Consider the following 21,069-nt stretch of genomic DNA (forward strand, 5'->3'; position numbering starts at 1 on the left):
ATCCTTTGTAGGGACATGGATGAAATTGGAAACCATCATTCTCAGTAAACTATCGCAAGAACAAAAAACCAAACACCGCATATTCTCACTCATAGGTGGGAATTGAACAATGAGATCACATGGACACAGGAAGGGGAATATCATACTCTGGGGACTGTGGTGGGGAGGGGGGAGGGGGGAGGGATAGCATTGGGAGATATACCTAATGCTAGATGACGAGTTAGTGGGTGCAGCGCACCAGCATGGCACATGTATACATATGTAACTAACCTGCACAATGTGCACATGTACCCTAAAACTTAAAGTATAATAAAAAATAAATAAAATAAAATAAAAAAAAAAAAAAAAAAAAAAAAAGAAGGACGGTTACCAGAGGCTGGAAAGTGTTGCAGGGAGTTGGAGGAGAAGTGGGGATGGTTAATGGGTACAAAAAAGTAGTAAGAGTGAATGAATAAGGCCTAGTATTTGCTAGCACAATAGGATGACTATCGTCAAAAATAATGTAACCATACACCTAAAATAACTACAATAGTATAAATGGATTGTTTGTAACACAAAGGATAAATGTTTGAGGTGATGGACACCCCATTTACCCTGATGTGATTCTAACGCATTGCATGCCTGTATGAAAATATCTCATGTAACCCATAAATGTATATACCTACTATGTACCCACAAAAATTAAAAATAATTTTAAAAGAACTTCAGAGAACAAACAACAAAAAGACTGGTATGGCTGGAGCAGACTGAGACAGGAGGTTTGAGGCGAAAGGCTCACAGGAATTCCTGTGGGGCCCTGTAGGCAATTGCCAGGACTTTTTTATTTTTTTTTGAGACGGAGTCTCACTCTGTCTCCCAGGCTGGAGTGCAGTGGCACGATCTCGGCTCACTGCAACCTCTGCCTCCCAGGTTCATGCCATTCTCCTGCCTCAGCCTCCCGAGTAGCTGGGACTACAGGCGCCCACCAGAGTAGCTGGGACTACAGGCGCCACCACGCCTGACTAATTTTTGTATTTTTAGTAGAGACAGGGTTTCGCCGTGTTAGTCAGGATGGTCTCAATCTTCAGACCTCGTGATCCGCCCGCCTTGGCCTCCCAAAGTGCTGGGATTACAGGCATGAGCCATCCCACCTGGCAATTGTCAGGACTTTGGCTTGGACTGTGAGTGAGATAGGGAGTTGTAGGAAGCTTTTTCAAAAAAACCACCTTTGGGCCAGGTGCAGTGGCTCCCACCTATAATCCCAGCACTTTGGGAGGCCAAAGCAGGCAGATCACTTAAGGTCAGGAATTTGAGACCAACCTGGCCAACATGTTGAAACCCCATCTCTACCAAAAAAATACAAAAATTAGCCAGGCATGGTGGTGCATGCCTATATTCCCCGCTACTCGGGAGGCTGAGGTGGGAGGATCGCTTGAACCCGGGAGGTGGAGGTTGCAGTGAGTCAAGATTGCGCCACTGCACTCCAGCCTGGGCGACAGAGTGAGAGCCTGTCTCCAAAAACAAACAAAAAAACCCAAAAAACTTCTTTTGGCAGTGTACAATTATTATTACTATTTTTTGTAGTAAATTTACAGAGATCTGCAGTCATGACCACAATCCAAATTTAGAACAATTCTATGACTTCAAAGGGATGCCTTAGAGCCGTTCCCTGGAACCACTCCTCTGTTCTCTCTGTATCTACTGGAGGGTTCTAAGCAGAAAAGAAACAAAGTCTGACTTATATTATTATCACTATTGCACCTTTTCTGTTAAAACATCATAATCCCAGCACTTTGGGAGGCCGAGGTGAGCGGATCACGAGGTCAGGAGATCGAGACCGTCCTGGCTAACACGGTGAAACCCCGTCTCTGCTAAAAAATACAAAAAATTAGCCGGGCATGGTGGTGGGCGCCTGTAGTCCCAGCTACTTGGGAGCCTGAGGCAGGAGAATGGCGCGAACCCGGGAGGTAGACCTTGGGGTGAGCCAAGATCGCGCCACTGCACTCCAGCCTGGGCCACAGAGGGAGACTCCGTCTCAAAACAAACAAACAAACAAACAAAAAGACCCATCATAATCTTCCTGTTGCTTTTTCCGATTAGATGGCGACTTGAATTTTTAGGGAATACATCCACCAGTTTGGGCACACCCACCAGGCACCACAGTTGAGGTCTGATCTTCCAGCCACTGTGAGTACTGAGAAAACTTGGCAGGGGGCCACTCTCACTGGCTCAATGCACCCTGACCACTTGAAGCCACTGTGTCAGCTGCTGGGTTCTGGCTCTGCCCACTCTTGGCTGCATTTGGGGCTGAAGTTCCCTGTGGGAGGCTGTTTTCTGAGGGAGCTGAGTGTTTACAGCCACTCAGCCCTGCTCCGCTCAGCTGAAGCAGAAAACAGAGACCTTTTGCATTACTTTGGTTCAAGAGCAAGGTAATTTGGAAAGAAATTTTTCAGACGAAGGTATCAGCTGCCTCTGAGGCCTTTGCTGATTAAACCAAGAAGTGACATCTGAAATGGTGTCGGGGAATGGGAAGGAGGCCTGGGGATTCTAAATTATCAGCTGTTTAGGTGGCTGAGGAATCCAGGGGTGGGAGTCTGAGGAAAAGGACTGGGGCAGAGCTCAGTTCAGGAGAGGTGAGGGGCGGGAGAGGTGGGTCAGAGAAAGGAAGTCTCTGAGGCTGCAGGCCTAGGCCTGGTGGCCACTGCAGAGGCTGGGGCCTATGTTTTTCCAGGAAGTGAAACCTGAAAGTCATTTTTCCCCTTTAAGCCTCATTTTCTTTATCTTTAAATGGAGAAAATAACATTTACAGCGTAGAGTTGTTATAAAGATTTCATGAAATAATGCCTCTAAGCACTCTTAAAATGCTTGGTACACAGTAGGCCTTCAATAGACTGAAGCTGTTATGGTTTTTCTTGTTGTGCCACGTTATTATTGTTGGTTGTTATTACCATATTTTGTTATTATTATTACTAAGAGGAATTTAATGCAAGGAAACTGAAACTGAGGTCACACGCAGCTCCCGGGCCAGTGCCTCTCAAACTTTAACATGCATATGACTCATCTGAAGATCCCGTTAACTTGCAGATTCTAATTCTACATATGTAGGGTGGGGTCCCATCTGCTGGTCCCAAGATCACACTTTGAGTAGCAAGACACTAAAACTGTGCTGGGCACAGTGGCTCACATCTGTAATCCCAGCACTTGGGAGGCCGAGTTGGGAGGATCAGTTGAGGCCAGGGGTTCAAGCCCTGCCTGGGCAACATAGTGAGATCCTGTTTCTACAAAAAAACTTTTTAAAAGTTAGCCACACATGGTGGCTAGTGCCTGTAGTCCCAGCTACTAGGAAGCCTGGGGTGGAAGGACTGCTTGAGTTTGAGGCTGCAGTGAGCTATGATGGCACCACCGTACTCTACCCTGGGCAACAGAGTGAGACTCTGTCTCAAAAACAACAATAATAAAAATTTTAAAAATAATAAAATTAAATAAAAAAATTAAAAAGATACTAAAAGCCCATCATGCCATACAGCAGCCACTTGTGGCTTTTGAGCACTTGAAGTGTGGCTAGTCCAAATTGACATGTGTTTGTAAGGGTAAAGTCTATTTCAGATTGTGAGGACTTAGTACCAAAAAAACAAAAAATAAATAAAAGTATGTAAAATATCTCTTTAACAATTTATTCTTCTATTGACTAGGAATTGAAATGGTCATACTTTGGCTCTATCTGGTTAAATAAAATGTTTTATTATAATAAATCTCACCTGTTTCTACTTTTCTTAATGGAAGTACTAGAACATTGTAAATTGCACAGGTGGCTCACGTTCTATTTCTATTGGACAGTGCTGCCCTAGAGCTGTCTTCAGCTTTGCAAGGTCAGTTCAGGATTGGCCAAAGCCTTTTTGAGGGATTCCTTTTGAAGTATTGAGGTTTGAGAAGTGGGATCTGAGTTCTGACCTCAGACCCAGATACCCACAAGTCAGTGAGAGGTCAAAAGGACAGACCTCGGGGTCAGAGGAGAGAAATGACCATCACACAGCAGAACTGAGACTGAAGGTGGAGAGTTTATTCTACAAGTCAGTAGGGATCACAGTCACCATCAGCGCTGACCACAGGTTTCTCCTAACCTCTGTGTTGTCCCCAAAGCCCAGAATTTATGACAATGCCCTCTTTCCTCTCTTTGGTGACAGACAGGAGGCGACCGCATGAGACCATGGCTGAGACACCTAGTCCTCCAGGCACTGAGGAACTCCAGGGCATTCTGTGGGTCTCATGGGCAACCAGCACCTCTACCTGTTCCTCAGAAGATCGTGGCCACCTGGGAAGCCATCAGCCTGGGAAGGCAGCTGGTGCCTGAGTACTTCAACTTCGCCCATGATGTGCTGGATGTGTGGAGTCGGCTGGAAGAGGTGAAGCCTGTTCTGTCCTAGAATCCATCTGGGGCATCTGAGGCTGCCCTCATGTACCACAATGAGACTCAAGGCTCCAAGCATGTTGATGAGGAAATTTGGACCTGGGAATTTTGCTAGTTCTAAAATGTAAACTGTTGGCATTTGAGACTTAGGAAAAAATTCTGAGTCAGTGTTGTGAGCCTTAGACATGCTTGTTCCTTCTCTGAAGTGTCCTGCATTCTTGAGCCCAAATCATACAGTGAGACAGTTATGTCCCTTCCGATTCCCTTCCAGTTGTTCATCAACTGAAGGAGGAAGTTTTGTTTTGCTGCTACTCTGTCTTTGATGTTTTTCTCTCACTGTCACGCCCTTGTCTTCTAAATAAGGAAAGAAGGCCGGGCGCGGTGGCTCATGCCCATAATCCCAGCACTTTGGGACACCGAGAAGGGCAGATCACCTGAGGTCAGGAGTTCGAGACCAGCCTCACCAACATGGTGAAACTCCGTCTCTACTAAAAACAAAATTAAAAAAAATTACCCAGGCATGGTGGCGCACACCTGTAGTCCCAGCTACTTTGGAGGCTGAAGCATGAGAATTGCTTGAACTCGGGAGGCAGAGGTTGCAGTGAGCCAAGATCATGCCACTGCACTCCAGCCTAGACAACAGAGTGAGACTCCACCTCAAAAAATAAAATAAAATACAACAAAACAAAATAAAATAAGGAAAGAATAGGGCTCAGGCTCAAAGCTTTTTGCAGATCATAACAGATACATAGAATAAGATAACCCTGATTTCTTTGTGTGTCTCTGTGCATCTGCTTTCTTCTTTATTTTCCCTTATATCTGTGTCTGTTGGGTCTCTCTATTTCATGGTTACCTTTTATTTGTGTTACATGATACTAACTTTTCATTTATAAGAGGAAGACATACTTGTAAAACTGTATTTCAACCAATGTGAAGCTTAACCAATGAGAAAAGCCTTTTCCCTAGGGGTTTTTGTCCAAAACAATTACGGACAAATGTTTAACTTCATTGTTGCCTAAGGTGGTGGATAACAGTAGGGACAAACAATAGATTCGCCAAAAAGTGAAAAAAGAAAAGCTGGAGAATACAAAACTGGAAATATAAAATTTAATTCAAAGAATTGTATTCATGTTAATTATAAGAAGAGATTGTTTAAAGAAAAAATATGAAGTAAATGGCATTGTTAGCAGATACAATAAAATTAACTGTCAGCAGATGTAGTGAAACTTATGAAGGTGGTATGAGGATGACTGAGACTTAAAAGCAGGATTTGCAGTCAGATAGACATTGTTCATCCATGTACTTGAAGTGTGACCTTGGACAAGTGCCCTAAGTTCTTTAGATCTCAACTTTCTCATCTGTAAAATGGTAGTCAGACCATATGCTACTTAGAGTAATAGTGAGAATTAAATGAGAATTTCATGTAAGACATGAAGCTAGGATGCTCCATTCCTGATGGCCTGCAAAAAAATCTAAGTTCTTTTTGCAATACTAGGGGTATCCTTAGAAGACTTCTCCTAATGATAAAAACAAGCAAGCAGGATTAAGTCAGGAAAAAAAATGGTAGAATAAGGACTTTCCAGCTATGTGGTAGCCTTGAAAAATAACAGCCCCCATTTCTGGTGCATCATGGCAACCATTAGAGGGGCCAGAATGGAGTTGGAGTTTTTTCAAAGCTTCACTTATGAAGAACTGTTGTTATTTGAGCTGCTCATTGGTTCTTTGGAAGACCCTACTTGTAAAACTGTATTTGAATCAACTTGAAGCTCAACCAATGAGAAAAGCCTTTTCCCTGGGGGTTTTTGTCCAAAACAATCACAGACAAATGTTTTAGCTTCATTGTTGCCTAAGGTGATGGATAACAGTGGGACAAACAATAGATTCACCAAAGAGTGAAAAAAGAAAAGCTGGAGAATCCAATGTCTATGGGAGCTTTAAAAAATTCTATTGTATTCCTGGAAATCTAGAAATCAACACACCTAAGTAAGGCTGTGTGCTTTCCTAGGGCTTTGCACATGCTTAGGAAAGATCTGAGGAAACTCTAAGCTCGCACTTCTGGCAGACTGAGAGTTGGAGCATGCAGGAAATTAACACTAAGGCAGGATTGTTAATTGCCTGGCTGAGTGCTAAAGGTGTGCCCCAACACCCACCCAAAGACTGGGAGATTTATTGGTTTCAGGCATTTAAAGATATTTTTGTCTAATCATAAGATGACTACTAAGCTAACCAAGTAGATATCTCAGTGGCCACACAGAACAAATAATGCAGACTTCACAGAAATGGTTCACAAAAATCACTAAACAAATGACAACAAGCAGCAACAGCAAACCAAACTCTGGGGAGTTGTGGGGAATGGGTGGGGGTGGATCTGATTTCCTGAGTAATCACATGATGTAATTTTAAATGTATAGTTTTCAACAAAAATTTACAAGATACGCAAAGAAACTAGAAAGAGCATGGCAATGATTATCAAAATAATGCACCCCTTCCCCAAGATTTTTATACCTTAATCCCTGAAACCTGTGAGTATGTTATCTTACATGGCAAGAGACTTTGCAAACATGATTATACTAAAGATATTCATATGAAGAGATTATTCTGGATTATCTGGATGAGCCTAATATAATCATAAGGTACCCTATGAGAAGGCAGGAGGGTCAGAGTCAGAGAAGGAGATGTGACAATGAAAACAGAGGTGGGAGTGATGTGGGGCCACGATCCAAGGAATGTGAATTGCCTCTGAAAACTAGAAAATGCAAGGACACAGGTTCTCCACTAAAGCATCCAGTAGGAAAACAATTCTTCTGACACCTTGATGTTACTCCACTAAGACTGATTTTGAACTGTTTATCTCCAGAACTATAAGGCTGTATATTTGTGTTGTTTTATGCAATTAAGTTTGTGATAATTTATTACAGCAGCAATAGATGGGATTATTCAAAACCAATACAGATTTTGGCACCAAGAGTAGTAATGAGAGCTGTAATAAATACCAAAGGATGTGAAAGTAGGTTTGGAATTAGGTGATGGGTAGAGGCTGGAAGAATTTTGAGGAGCACGGAAAAAAGCCTAGATTGCCTTGAGCAGACTGTTAATGGAAATGTAGATATTAATGATTTTGCTAGCGACACCTCAAAAAGAAAGGAGGAGTATGATAGATGAGACTGTATTGTTTTAAAGAATCATGAAGACTGTTAGTAGAAATATGAACATTAAAGACACAGATGATAAAAACTCAGAAGGAAATGAAAAATGTAATATCAGAAACTGAAGAAAAGTGGATCCTTATTATATAGTGGCAGAAATTTTGGCTGAATGGTGTCCTAGAGCTATATGGATAGAATAACTTATAAGGGATAAGCTTGGATATTTAGCTAAGGAGATTTCCCAGCCAAGTGTTGAAGATGTGGACTGATTTCTTCTTGCTGGTTATATTACAATGCTGAAGGAAAGAAATAGACAGAGGAAAGAATTGTTAAGCAAAAATAGAGCCAGAACCTGGTGGTTTGAACAGTTCTCAGCCTTCCTATATTATAAAAGACATTAAAGTTAGGATATTCACTGTCAGAAAAGTATGCTGCAAAGGGAAATCCAAGAGTGTGGTTGGACAATCTTTTGCTAGCAATTCAAGTATCAAAAAGTCACAGAGAGCTTTTTGAAGAGATTAGACAAAGTTCCTCAGTTCCTTCAGCCATGGAGGCAGAAACCAGCAATAGAGATGGGATTATCTGGAAAAGATCTGTGGAAGAGCCACTTCCCTAATGGGGTGAATCACTGAGACATACACGAGAGAACCACTAGTTTCTTGAGAATGTTTTATCAGCAGAAATACTGCCATCTTGTACTGGACAGAGAGAGGAAAATATAAAAGAAGGCTGTTGGACTCCCCAAATTCTACAGGCAGGAAACAGGTGGTTAAATCTACTTAGCTACAAACATGTGTTACCCTTCTTGTAAAAGAAGAGATGATTTAGGGCAGAGTTGTTAGTCAAGAATGTGGAATTGGGAGCCCAGAGGGTGGAGCTGAGCAACTAGAAAGCAAAGCCACAATCACAGAGGATTAAGGGCTTTGAAACATAATAGAGTTTTCTCAGTTGGATTCAGAGTTGCTTGGGTTTGGTGACTCATTGTTTTCCTTTTATTTTAATTCATTGTTTGAATGGATATGTCTCTGACTATTATGGTATCCCTACTTCATCATTGTATTTTAAGAGCAGATAACTTAATACTCAACACTCGAGTAAGGAGCAATAAAAAATGAAGTTAAGAAATGATTTCATTTACTAATAGCGTCAAAAAGAATGAAATACATATAAATAAATTTAACCAAAGAAGTATAAGGGTTGTACATGGAAAATGACAAAACATTACTGAAATAAACTGGAAAAGATGTAAACAAATAGAAATACACCCCATGCTCATGGATTAAAAGAATTAATATTGTTAAGATGAAAATACACCCCAAATTGAGCTGCACATTTAATGCAAACTTTATCAAAATCCTAGGAGACTTGTTTACAGAAATAGACAACCTGATTCAAAAACTCCTATGGAAATGCAAGGGACCCACAGGGACCAAAACAGCCTTGAAAAAAAAAAAAAAAGAAGACTCACACTTTTCTATTTCAAGTCTACTGCAAAGTTACAGTAACCAAGACAGTGTGGCACTAGCATAAGGATAGACTTGGATAAATAGGTATGAATTCAGAGTCTAGAAATAAATCCACAAATCTATCATCAATTGATTTTCAACAAGGGTACCCAGACAATTAAATGGGTGAAATAATTGTCTTTCCAACTAATGATGCTGGCACAACTGTGTGTTCACATGCAAAATAATTAATTGAGTCTCCTACCTGACCCTAAATACAAAAATTAACTCAAAATGTATCAAAGACCTAAATGAAGAAACAAAAAGTATAAGAAAATTTTTAGAAGAAAACATAGGAGTATATTTTTGTGACCTCTGATTGGGCAATGGTTTCTAAAGCAAAAGCAACAAAATAAAAAATAGATTAATTGGACTTCATGAAAATTAATAGTATTTATATATCAAAGTAAAAAGCTCACAGAATAGGAGAAAATATCTGAAAAATCACATATTGGTTAAGGGTCTAGTATCTATCATGCATAAAGAACTCAAACTAGACAGTGAAAAAGACAAATAACCCAATTGAAGTATGGGCTAAGAATCTGAAGAGACATTTCTTCAAGGAATATAAACAAATGGCCAATAGACACATGAAAAGATGCTTAACATCTTTAATTCATTAGGGAAATGCAAATCCTAGCCACAAGGAGATACCACTTCATAACCAGTGGCATGGCAAAAAAAAAAAAAAAGGTACAATAACAAACGTTGGAGATGATGCAGAGAATTAGAACCCTCTGACATGGCTGGATGGAAATGTAAAATGGTGCAGTGCTGTGGAAAACAGTTTGGCAGTTCCTCCGAAAGTTAACATAGAGTTATTATAATACTGACCCAGGAATTGTACTCCTAAGTATATATCCAAGACAATAGAAAACATGTGCTCACAGAAAAACTTGTACATAAATCCTCATAGCAGTGTTATTTATAATAGCCAAAAAGTGGAACCAACCCTAATGTCTATGAACTGGTGAATGGATAAACAAAATGTGGTCTATCCATACAGTGGAATATTATTCAGCCATCAAAATAATGCAATGCCAATTCATGCTATGACATAGATAAATCTTGAAAGCATTGTACAAAGTGAAAGAAACCAAACATAAAGCTACATATCATATGATTCCATTCATATGAAATATCCAGAAGATGCAAATCCATAGAGACAGAAAGCAGATAAGTGATAACCAGGAGCTGGAGGAGGAGGGAATGGGAAGGGACAGCTAATTTGTACAGTGTTTCTTTTTAGGGCAATAAAAATGTTTTGGAATTAGAGAATGGTGATGGTTACACAACCTTGTGAACATACTAAGAACCAGTGAGTTGTGCACTTTAAAATGGTGATTTTTATGGTACCTGAATTATATTTCAATAAAAAAGGGAAAAACAGAAAACAGTGTTAATCATGTGCTACCTTTTGCATTAAAAAGATAGTAGAAAAAATATATGCTTGTGTTTGCCTAAAGAAACTATGGAAGGATATGCAAAAAACTAATAAAATTGGTTACTTATGAGGCAGAGGAAGTGGAAAACAGAGCAGGTAGGTTTAAGGAGGGGAGCAAGCCTTTTCAATGCATGTCTTTCCATATTGCTTTGCTTTTTGAACCCTGTGAATTTTATATTAACTATTATAAAACATTAAACAGCAACAAGCAAACAAAAATTCTCAATAAATTGCTTCTTTTTTTTTCTGCCTGTACCACCATCTAGGCTGGACACCGCCCCCCAAATCCTGCCTTCTGGTGGGTCAATGGCACAGGAGCAGAGATCAAGTGGAGCTTTGAGGAGCTGGGGAAGCAGTCCAGGAAGGCAGCCAATGTGCTGGGGGGTGCATGCGGCCTGCAGCCTGGGGACAGAATGATGCTGGTACTCCCACGGCTCCCGGAGTGGTGGCTGGTCAGTGTGGCTTGCATGCGGACAGGTCAGTAAGCAGGGCTGGGAATTTTAGTTGGGGGCAGACACAACTTGCCAGAGTTTTGCAGTATCCACAGGGTCTTGAAGATGGAGCAAAAATAAACCGTATGTGGAGTTGTGTTTACTTCCTATTTGCCTAACAATCACAGACTTGATTGTATAGTAGGGGCCAGACAATGATGTAATTGATAAAAGCAGGCCAGTGCAAGGCAGTAGGGAGGGGTGAGGACTGCGGCAAACTGGAGATCACATGCTTTATCAAATGGGGTCGCTGCTTCTCAACTCGAACCAAATGTTCCCACGACAGAATGAATACCAGTGTTATCAGAACTTCTGATTTGTAATTGAAAACTCTGGATTTTTATGAAAAATCCCCCTATCTTTTAATGTTGGCATCTATCATTTTTAAAAGTCCTGACTGGGACAAATCAAGCATATTTTCTGCTGGTTGTGGTTTGGGAGCCTTGCTTTAGTTGCTAGAATTTTACCCGAACGATGCAGTTATAGATGAGGGACCCTTATAACCAATCTATGTTAGTTTCACTCTTAGACTTCACGATTCTCATTATCACAGCATCATCCAGCTCCCAAAGGAAGGAAGATAAAGATGAAATAAAAGAACCAGTGATATTATCCCTTGCAGGAGGTTAGGGGGACAGGTCCTCCTGTTGTCATGAATGTCCAGGGCAGTGAAACATTATCTTCTTAGAATGGTTCCTTCAGCAGAGAAACAGAGGAGGAAAGAGGCCACAGTGAGCCTAGCAAGCCTCCGCTGATGCTGAGTGAATAAGTGATCATGCACTTATTCAGACGGCTAGGGTTTTTAGGCTGTTATTATTATTATTGTTACCTCTTCCAGCTCATGCATTCCAACCCTCCCCAGCCCCTTCCTGCCTTCATCTCTTACCTCTGTACCCAAGGCCTTCCCCGCTATCCACTCAACATCCCCTTCTGTTTTATGCCAGGGACTGTGATGATTCCGGGTGTCACTCAGCTGACGGAGAAGGACCTCAAGTACCGGCTGCAGGCGTCCAGGGCCAAGTCCATTATCACCAGTGACTCCCTAGCTCCAAGGGTGGATGCCATCAGTGCCGAATGCCCCTCCCTCCAGACCAAGCTGCTGGTGTCAGACAGCAGTCGGCCAGGCTGGTTGAACTTCAGGGAACTCCTCCGGTGAATTGGGGCTCTCCAGGAGAACAGCAGAAAAATGAAGTCATTTCCCCTTTAAGCAACAAGAGATGAAATGCATTGCTGATTCCATACATAGAGAGCGAATCAGAGAGGAACACTCCCATTGGCAGCCAGGCTGACCTGAGCATAATCCTGGTCCCTACCTTAATGTTCAAGGTCCCTCATTCAGTCAGTGCTGGATTTGTCAGCAGCTTTTCTGTGCTTCATTTGCTTCTATAATGCGGTGGTAGTTATTAGAGCTACCATTCAGAGTACATGAAATAACCTATATGGTGCATTTAGCACATAGCAGGTGGTCAGTTAATAATAAACTAGTGCCCATGTATTGGGTACTTAGTGTATTGCTAGATACTGTGCTATGTAAGCCTTCACCTTCATTCATTCATGCAGCAAAGATTTAATGAACATCTATTTCACGACAAGCATTGTGTTTGGTGTTCAGAACACCATAATGGATCAAACATCATCTTATTTAATCCCTGAACAGGACATTGTGATGGGCCCTTTAACCCAGTTTTACAGATGAGGAAACTGAGACTTGGAAAACTAAAGTGACTTGCCCAAGGTGCTAAAAAGTAGTCAAGTCAGGAGTGGGCAGAGCTGAGAGCAGATGTGCCTTGGAGCAAGGGCCTGGTGGAAACCCATCACAGAATTTGAGACTTTGTCCTGATTGGAAGCCAGAACCCAAAAGGAGCCTCTCAGGGGCCTGAACCGTTGAGTCACGAATGCTCACCCCACAGACCAGCTGCATCAGATTCACCTGGGTGCTGTTTTGAATACAGATGACAAGGCCTCACATCTGACCTAGTTTACTAGACATAGCTGAGCAAGAGCCCTGGGGATCTTTTTTTAAAAAATCAGCCTATAGGGCGGGGCGCCATGGCTCATGCCTGTAATCCCAGCACTTTTGGAGGCTGAGGCAGGCAGATCACCCGAGATCGGGAGTTTGAGACCAGCCTGACCAACATGGAGAAACCCCGTCTCTACTAAAAATACAAAATTAGCTGGACGTGGTGGCGCACGCCTATAATCCCAGCTATTCGGGAGGCTGAGGCAGGAGAATCACTTGAACCCGGGAGGCAGAGGTTGCAGGGAGCCAAGATCACGCCATTGCACTCCAGCCTGGGCAATAAGAGCGAAACACCATCTCAAAAAAAAAAAAAAAAATCGGCTCATATGATTTTGATGAGCTGTCAGGTGGGCCTAGATCAGTGGTTCTCAATTTTGGCTGTTACTAGAATTACTGAGAAGCATTTAAGAAAACATCAAAGATTCTGATTTTATTTTATTCAGGGTGGATACAGACAAGTTTCTTCCAAAAATTTACCAGGGGACTCCACAGTGCAGCCAGGGATGAGAGCCCGTGGGTTAGCTGATCATCCAGATCACAGAACTTTGGGAATTACCTAGATCTCAAAACCCCATATTGGGGGAAACCTTTAGAAAAGAGTTCTAAATTATTAGAAATTGGGATGGGGGTGGAAGCTGTGCCTAAATGTGCAGAATTATAGACATGGACATGTGTGTGTTCTACCAGAAAGTCCTCATACCTTGGTAAGAAAGCATGGGCTCTTTTGCGTGAGTTATTTATCCATTTTGAGCCTCAGTTTCCTGTCTGCAAAAGGGTTATAATGATAGTACCTACCCCATGAGGTAGTTGCAGATTACCCAAGCCAGAGCTTTCAGCACAGCACCTCACATGTGGTATTTATGAAACGGTAGTCATATTGTTGTTATGCATATTATTGGTGCTACTAACTGTTTTTACTGTGGTAGTGCCACCTAGTGTTTTTACGTTTTACAGGGAGGCATCTACAGAGCACAACTGCGTGAGGACAAAGAGTCGAGACCCGCTGGCCATCTACTTCACCAGCGGAACCACCGGGGCCCCCAAGATGGTCGAGCACTCCCAGAGCAGCTACGGACTGGGTTTTGTGGCCAGCGGAAGGTACCAGAGCAGCTTGTCTAGAGGATCCAAGAACAGAAAGTGGGGAGTGGTCTGGAGGGGGTGGTGTGAGGGGAAAGGTGTCAGGAGCTGAGGTCAGAGAGCCAGCAGAATTACTGAGAAGCCAATAGGAGCAGCTTAGGAAGGATCTTGATGGTTCTGGATTTTACTCTGAGCGAGGTGAAAAGCCACGGGAGGTTTCTTGTTAAATCGTGGCTATATATATATATACACACACATATATATATACACACACACACATATATATACACACATACACATATAAACATATATATACATATATCATAAATGTACCCTTTTAACCATTTTAAGTGTACAGTTTAATGTCATTAAATACATTCACATTGTTGTGCAACCACAATCACCATCCATTTCCAGAATTTACTTTATCTTTCCAAAGGAGAACTGTGCTCCCATTACCCAATAACACCACATTACCCTCTCCCCTCACCCCTGGTAACCTCTATTTTACTTTTCATCTCTGTGAATTTGATACTCTAGGTATTTCGTGTAACTGGCATCATGCAGTCTGTCCTTTTGTTTTGCAATTTGGCTTCTTTCACTTAGCATAATGTCCTCAAGGTTCATCCACGTCATAGCATGTGTCAAAATTTCCTTCCCTTTTAAGACTGAAAAATATTCCATTGTATGGATAGACCACATTTTATTTATTTTTATTTTTTATTTTATTTTTATTTTTTTGAGACAGAGTTTTGCTCTTTTGCCCAGGCTGGTATGCAGTGGTGCGATCTCCGCTCACTGCAACCTCTGCCTTCCGGTTTCAAGCAATTCTCCTGCCTCAGCCTCCCAGGTAGCTGGGATTACAGGTGCCCGCCACCACACCCAGCTAATTTTTGTATTTTTAGTAGAGATCGGGTTTCACCATGTTGGCCAGGCTGGTCTCGAACTCCTGACCTCATGATCCTCCCACCTTGGCCTCTCAAAGTGCTGGGATTACAGGCCACTGCGCCTGGCCTCGACCACATTTTAAATAATCCATTTACCTGTCGATAGACACTTGGGTAGCTTCCACATTTTGGCTATTGTCAATAATGTTGCTATAAACACTGGCATGTGAGTATCTGTTAGAGTCTCTGCTTTTACTTCTTTTGGATATACACGCAGAAATGAAATTGCTGGATCATATGGTAATTCTATGTTGAATGTTTTTTGAGAAGCGTTGGGTATTTTGAGCAGAGGAGTAACATAATCTAATATGTTTTTTAAAGGCTCACTCAGGATGTTGGGTTGACAATGTAACTGTAAGGGAAACAGGTAAAGAAGATGACCGGTGCATTAAGAGGCAAGCATGGTAGCTTGCCCGGGGAGCAGTAGTGGGAGAAGAGATGAGATTCTGAATGTATTTTCAACCTAGACCCAATAAGACTTGCTGACAGAATCAGTGTGGAATGAGAAGGAGGAGTCAAGGAGAGCTCTAAGAGGAATGGCCTGAACAACTGGAAGCACTAAATGATGGGGGAAGAACTGTGGGATGAGCTGTCTGGTGGCAAGAAAACAGTTTGTTTATGGAGTTGTCAATTTGAGAGTCTTCTTAGACATCTCCATCCCCTTGTTAAAAGTGGAGATGTTGAGTGGGCATTTGGATACACATGTCTGAAGTTAATGAGAAAGATTCATGCTGAACTTATCAGTGTAAAGATGGTATTTAATACCATGAGATGGGATTAGATCAGCAAAGTGTAATATAAACTGAAAAGAGAATGGGTCTCAGGACTGAGTGCCTGAGGCATTTCTGCACTGAAGGGGAAGACCAGGAGGACTCAGCAGAGGAGACTGAGAAGGGAACAGCCAATGAAATGGGGAGAACCAGGAGTGCGTGTGTCCCAGGATTCAAGTGCATGACCGCTTTTTATGTCTTCCATGTTTGCAGACACTGTTTCCCATTCCTGGGATGCTCTTGCTTCTCTGCCTCACCTATATAATCCCTATTTATTCTTTATGTCTAACTCAAGTGTCACTTCCTCTACCAGAGCATTTCTCAGAAACCCATGTCCATCATTGCTCTGGTTTAGGTGCCTATTCTCTATAATTGCACAAGGCTTTGTGTTTAGCTCTATTAAAACATGCTCTCCAGGGGCTTCCTATAAGGCCCTCAAAGCAAGACTAATCGTTCACTTCTAGATCCCTAGTGCTAAGTCCAGACTAAATGCTAAATAAATGTTGGCTAAATAAAGTGACCTTAGCACAGAGTATTGAGGTTAATTTTTTTCCCTTATATATCACATCCACTGGACTGTGAACTTTCTGGAAACTCTTTTTGCTTCTGTATTCTTAGCCTAGGGCATAGGTACATGGAAGATGCTGGTTGAGACAATAGTTAACTTGATGGTCTTGTTCAGGTTTCACAAGTATAAGTGAGTACCCACTGAGCAGGGCTCCAAATGTGGTGATATAGATAATACAATCCTTTTTAAAGGTAGAGTCATTGCCAAGGTTACTGACGTTCTCTAATTTTTGGCAGACGGTGGGTGGCCTTGACCGAATCGGACATCTTCTGGAACACGACTGACACTGGCTGGGTGAAGGCAGCCTGGACTCTCTTCTCTGCCTGGCCTAATGGATCTTGCATTTTTGTGCATGAGCTGCCCCGAGTTGATGCCAAAGTTATCCTGAATGTAAGAGGAAAAACCAACAATACCCCATATGTGTTGGGTACAAATGAGATGAGTGGGATATAGATTTCAGACTGCAGGAGAAAATACATAAATCAGTGAATTTAAGGCTTCTTTTGTGTGGCTCCCCGGCCTTCCATAATCTGGTTCCTGACCACCTGGTTCCCTTCAATCATTGCCTGTGCTCTAGCTACATTCCTAGATGTAAGACCATTTTGTTGCTATTTCTTTTGCATGGGGTGCCCTTGTCTCCACCACTTTCTTCCCTATGCTCCTGCCAAAACCCTAGGTATTTGTCAAACCCTTAGGCAAAATCAGTCTATGCCTCAACTCCAAATGCTACTGTCCATGGTGCTTAACATGAGTAGTTGGCCCAACTAGAGAGTCCTGGTGACTCCTGCTCAGCCTCCCAGGGTCTTCTCATGGGGAGGGAGGAGATTGGTGGCCCTAGTCAAGACACAGGTCACCTTTCTTCCGCCCCCCACATCCTAACTGTCATTCCTTAAAATGTCAGAGGACACTTCTTCTCATATTATTTGTACTGAAATAAGCTGTATCACATGGTAGCTAACTGCATAGGCTGTGCCATCAGTCAAAGAGTCAGACCTGGACTCTGATCCTACACCTTTGATTCGCTAGCTGTGTGGCCTTGGGGAAGTTGCCTAATCTCCTGAGCTGCAGTTTCAGCCTCATCTGTAAGAAAGGGATAGCATATCTCTATAGATTTGCTGCGAGAATGAAATGATACAAGGCAAAGGGGCCAGCACATCATAGGTTCTTTTTTGAAATAATTTTTAATTTTTGTGGATACATAGTAGGTGTATATATTTATGGGGTACATGAGGTGTTTTGATGTAGGCATGCAATGCGTGAAAATCACATCATAGAGAATGGGGTATCCATACCCTCAAAGCATTTATCTTTTGTGTTACAATCTAATTATACTCTTTCAGTTATTTTAAAATGTACAATTAAGTTTTTATTGACTATAGTCACCCTGATGTGCTTTAAAATAACAGGTCTTATTCATTCATTCTATTATTTTGGTACCAACTAACCATCCCCACCTTTCTCCCAGCCCCCGACTACCCTTCCCAGCCTCTGGTAATCATCCTTCTAATCTCTATTTCCATGAGTTCAATTGTTTTGACTTTTAAATCTCACAAATAAGTGAGAATATGTGAAGTTAGTCTTTATGTGCCTGGCTTATTTCACTTAACATAATGATCTCCAGTTCCATCCATGTTGCAGCAAATGACAGGACCTCATTCTTTTTTATGGATCCATTGTGTATATGTACATTTTCTTTATCCATTCATCTGTTGATGGACACTTAGGTTGCTTCAAAACATAGTAGATTCTTTTTTTAAAAAAAATTATTTTCATAGGTTATTGGGGAACAGGTGGTGTTTGGTTACATGAGTAAGTTCTTTAGTGGTGATTGTAAGATTTTGGTGCACCCATCACCTGAGCAGTATACACTGCACCCAATTTGTAGTCTTTTATCCTTCACCCCCTTCCCACCCTTTCCCCCAAGTCCCCAAAGTCCATTGTGCCATTCTTACACCTTTGCATCCTCATAGCTTAGCTCCCACTTATGAGGGAGAACATAAAATATTTGGTTTTCCATTTCTGAGTTACTTTACTTAGAATAATAGTCTACAATCTCATCCAGGTCCCTGCGAATGCCATTAATTCATTCCTTTTTATGGCTGAGTTGTATTCCATTATATATATTTATATACCACACTTTCTTTGTCCACTTGTTGATTTATGGGCATTTGGGTTGGTTCCACATTTTTGCAATTGCAAACTGTGCTGCTATAAACATGTATGTGCAAGTATCTTTTTCATATGACTTCTTTTCTTCTGGATAGATACCCAGAAGTGGGATTGCTGGATCAAATGGTAGTTCTACTTTTAGTTCTTTAAGGAATCTCCACACTGTTTTCCACAGTGGTTGTACTAGTTTACATTCCTACCAGCAATGTAGAAGTGTTCCTTGTTCACTGCATCCATGCCAACATCTATTATTTTTTGATACTTTGATTATGGCCATTCTTGCAGGAGTAAGCTGGTATTGCATGGTGGACCAAATATAGTAGATTCTTAACCCATATTGATTGTTATCATCATGATCAAACTCATCACCATCATTATCCATGTAGTGCTTGATCAGCCAATGTATGGACCTTCTCCTTGCACTGTCCCCAGCTCTGATATAGTGTTTTCATTATCTATTGCTATGTAATAAATTATACCGAAACTTAGCACTTTAAAACACAAGCATTTATCTCACAGTATCTGATGGTCAGGAAGCTGGAGGTAGCTTAATGAGGGGTTTTGGGAGCAGGGTCTCTCATGAGGTTGCAATCAAGAGGTCAGCAAGGTATGCAAATGTTCATAGCAGCATTAACAATAACTAAAAGGTGAAAGCAACACAAGTGTCCATCCACAGATGAATGAATAAGCAAAATGTGGTGTATATGTACAATGGAATATTACCCAGCCTTAAAAAGGAAGGACATCTTGTTGTATGATATAACGTGGATAACCCTTGAGGACATTATGCTAAGTGAAACATGCCAGTCATACAAGAACAAATACTGTATGATTCCACTTACATGAGATTCCAAGAGTAGTCAAATTCATAGAGACAGAAAGTACAATGGTGTTTACCAGGAGTTAGGGGAGAGATTAATGGGAAATTATTGTGTAATGGGTACAGAGTTTAAGTCTGAGAAGATAAAAATAGTTCTGGAGGTGGATGGTAGCAATGGTTGCACAACACTCTGGAAATGTTTAATCCCACTGGACTATACACTTAAAAACCGTTCCAATGGGCAAATTCTATGTTGTGTGTATTTTGCCACAATAATTTTAAAGAAGATATTTGCTAGGACTGCAATCATCTTAAGGATTGACTGAAGCTGGAAAATTGCTTAAAAATTCACTGGTGGCCGGGCACAGTGGTTCATACCTGTAATCCCAGCACTTTGGGAGGCCAAGGCGGGTGAATCATGAGGTCAGGAGTTAAAGACCAGCCTGGCCAGGATGGTGAAACCCCGTTTCTACTAAAAATACAAAAATTAGCCGGGCCTGGTGGTGGGCACCTGTAATCCCAGCTACTCAGGGGTCTGAGGCAGAGAATTGCTTGAACCCGGGAGGCAGAGTTTGCAGTGAGCTGAGATCTTGCCACTGCACTCCAGCCTGGGTGACAGAGTGAGACTCCATCTCAAAAAACCAAACAAAAACCTCACTGGTGGTTTTTAGTAGACTTCAATTTCTCACTGGGTGTTTGCTAGTCTCCAGTTTCTCACTGTGTGCAACTGTCCATAGGATGGCTTGAGCATACTAAAAACATGGTGGCTTGCTTCCCCCAGAACAAGGGATCCAAGAAAGGGAGAGAGAAAGAATATCCAAGACAGAAGCCATAGTCTTTGTATTACCGAATCTTGAAAGTGGTATTCATCACCTTGGCAGTATGCCATTGCTGTCACAGACCCACTTTGGTATGAGGTGAGAGGGGATCCTCCAAAGGTGCACATGCCAGGAAGTAGGAGTCACTGGACACCATGTTGGCTGCTGGATTCCACACATAGTTTTCAGCTTCTCTGCTTTGGTACTGAGACTATAAAGATGCATTTGGCTCCATCTTCATGGTCCCACCCCAGTGATTCTAAGGACATCTTTCACCCTTTGTTTTGGTTTAGACTCTCTCCAAATTCCCGATAACCACCCTCTGCTGTGTCCCAACCATCTTTCGGCTGCTTGTGCAGGAGGATCTGACCAGGTACACCCCATCTATTTCGTGCTTTGAGGGCCTAAGTATGTGAATACATAGCATGGGTATCCACACACACAACTACCCTCTCATTCCAACTCTCTTTCTTTCTCTGTCTCTCCCTCTATATATTTTTCTGCCTCTCTCTTTGTCTCTCTCACACACACACATTTATACACATACACATTGACAAGTCAACATACCTGTAAATCTCACAGATGCCCCTCAAGAACAAGCTTCTGGCCCCCCAAAATTTGCATCCAGATGGAACTAAATAGATTTAAGGCAGACTGAAATTTTAGCACCTGAGATAGGCTTCTCCTCACACCATACACCCATGGGCTATTCTGTCAGCAGTGTGTCTGCTACTTCTGTGAGGCGAGAGAAATGATTGGACAATTGTTAGCCACCTATGGAGTGCGGTTTGTGGCCAGGGCCCTCAGGTGTGGTGAAACTAACAAGCCCACACCGCAGTAGATGCCCCAACTCTCAGCCTCAGACTAACCCCAGCCAACTGTTCTCTGAGCACATGCTATTGGGCAC

General features: G+C 42.0%; 1 protein-coding gene across 3 annotated transcripts in view; it reads left to right on the top strand.

The window, feature by feature from the left end:
• Positions 1 to 2,268: 2,268 nt before the first annotated feature.
• ACSM5 (acyl-CoA synthetase medium chain family member 5) overlaps positions 2,269 to 21,069 on the top strand; it is a 35,875-nt gene continuing 17,074 nt past the window's right edge. For 2 of the 3 annotated variants that reach the window (XM_034939930.4, XM_057299992.2), the window contains exons 1-7: positions 2,269 to 2,408; positions 4,164 to 4,382; positions 10,749 to 10,959; positions 11,918 to 12,125; positions 13,948 to 14,091; positions 16,592 to 16,745; positions 20,456 to 20,535. In XM_034939930.4, the coding sequence (XP_034795821.4) occupies positions 4,179 to 4,382; positions 10,749 to 10,959; positions 11,918 to 12,125; positions 13,948 to 14,091; positions 16,592 to 16,745; positions 20,456 to 20,535 (1,001 nt within the window). In that variant the 5' untranslated portion in view covers positions 2,269 to 2,408; positions 4,164 to 4,178. The remainder of the gene's footprint in view (positions 2,409 to 4,163; positions 4,383 to 10,748; positions 10,960 to 11,917; positions 12,126 to 13,947; positions 14,092 to 16,591; positions 16,746 to 20,455; positions 20,536 to 21,069) is intronic. The other variant, XM_057299991.2, reaches the window with a different exon arrangement.

Source organism: Pan paniscus, chromosome 18, assembly GCF_029289425.2.
Source record: "Pan paniscus chromosome 18, NHGRI_mPanPan1-v2.0_pri, whole genome shotgun sequence".
In the NCBI taxonomy this organism is placed as follows: domain Eukaryota; kingdom Metazoa; phylum Chordata; class Mammalia; order Primates; family Hominidae; genus Pan; species Pan paniscus.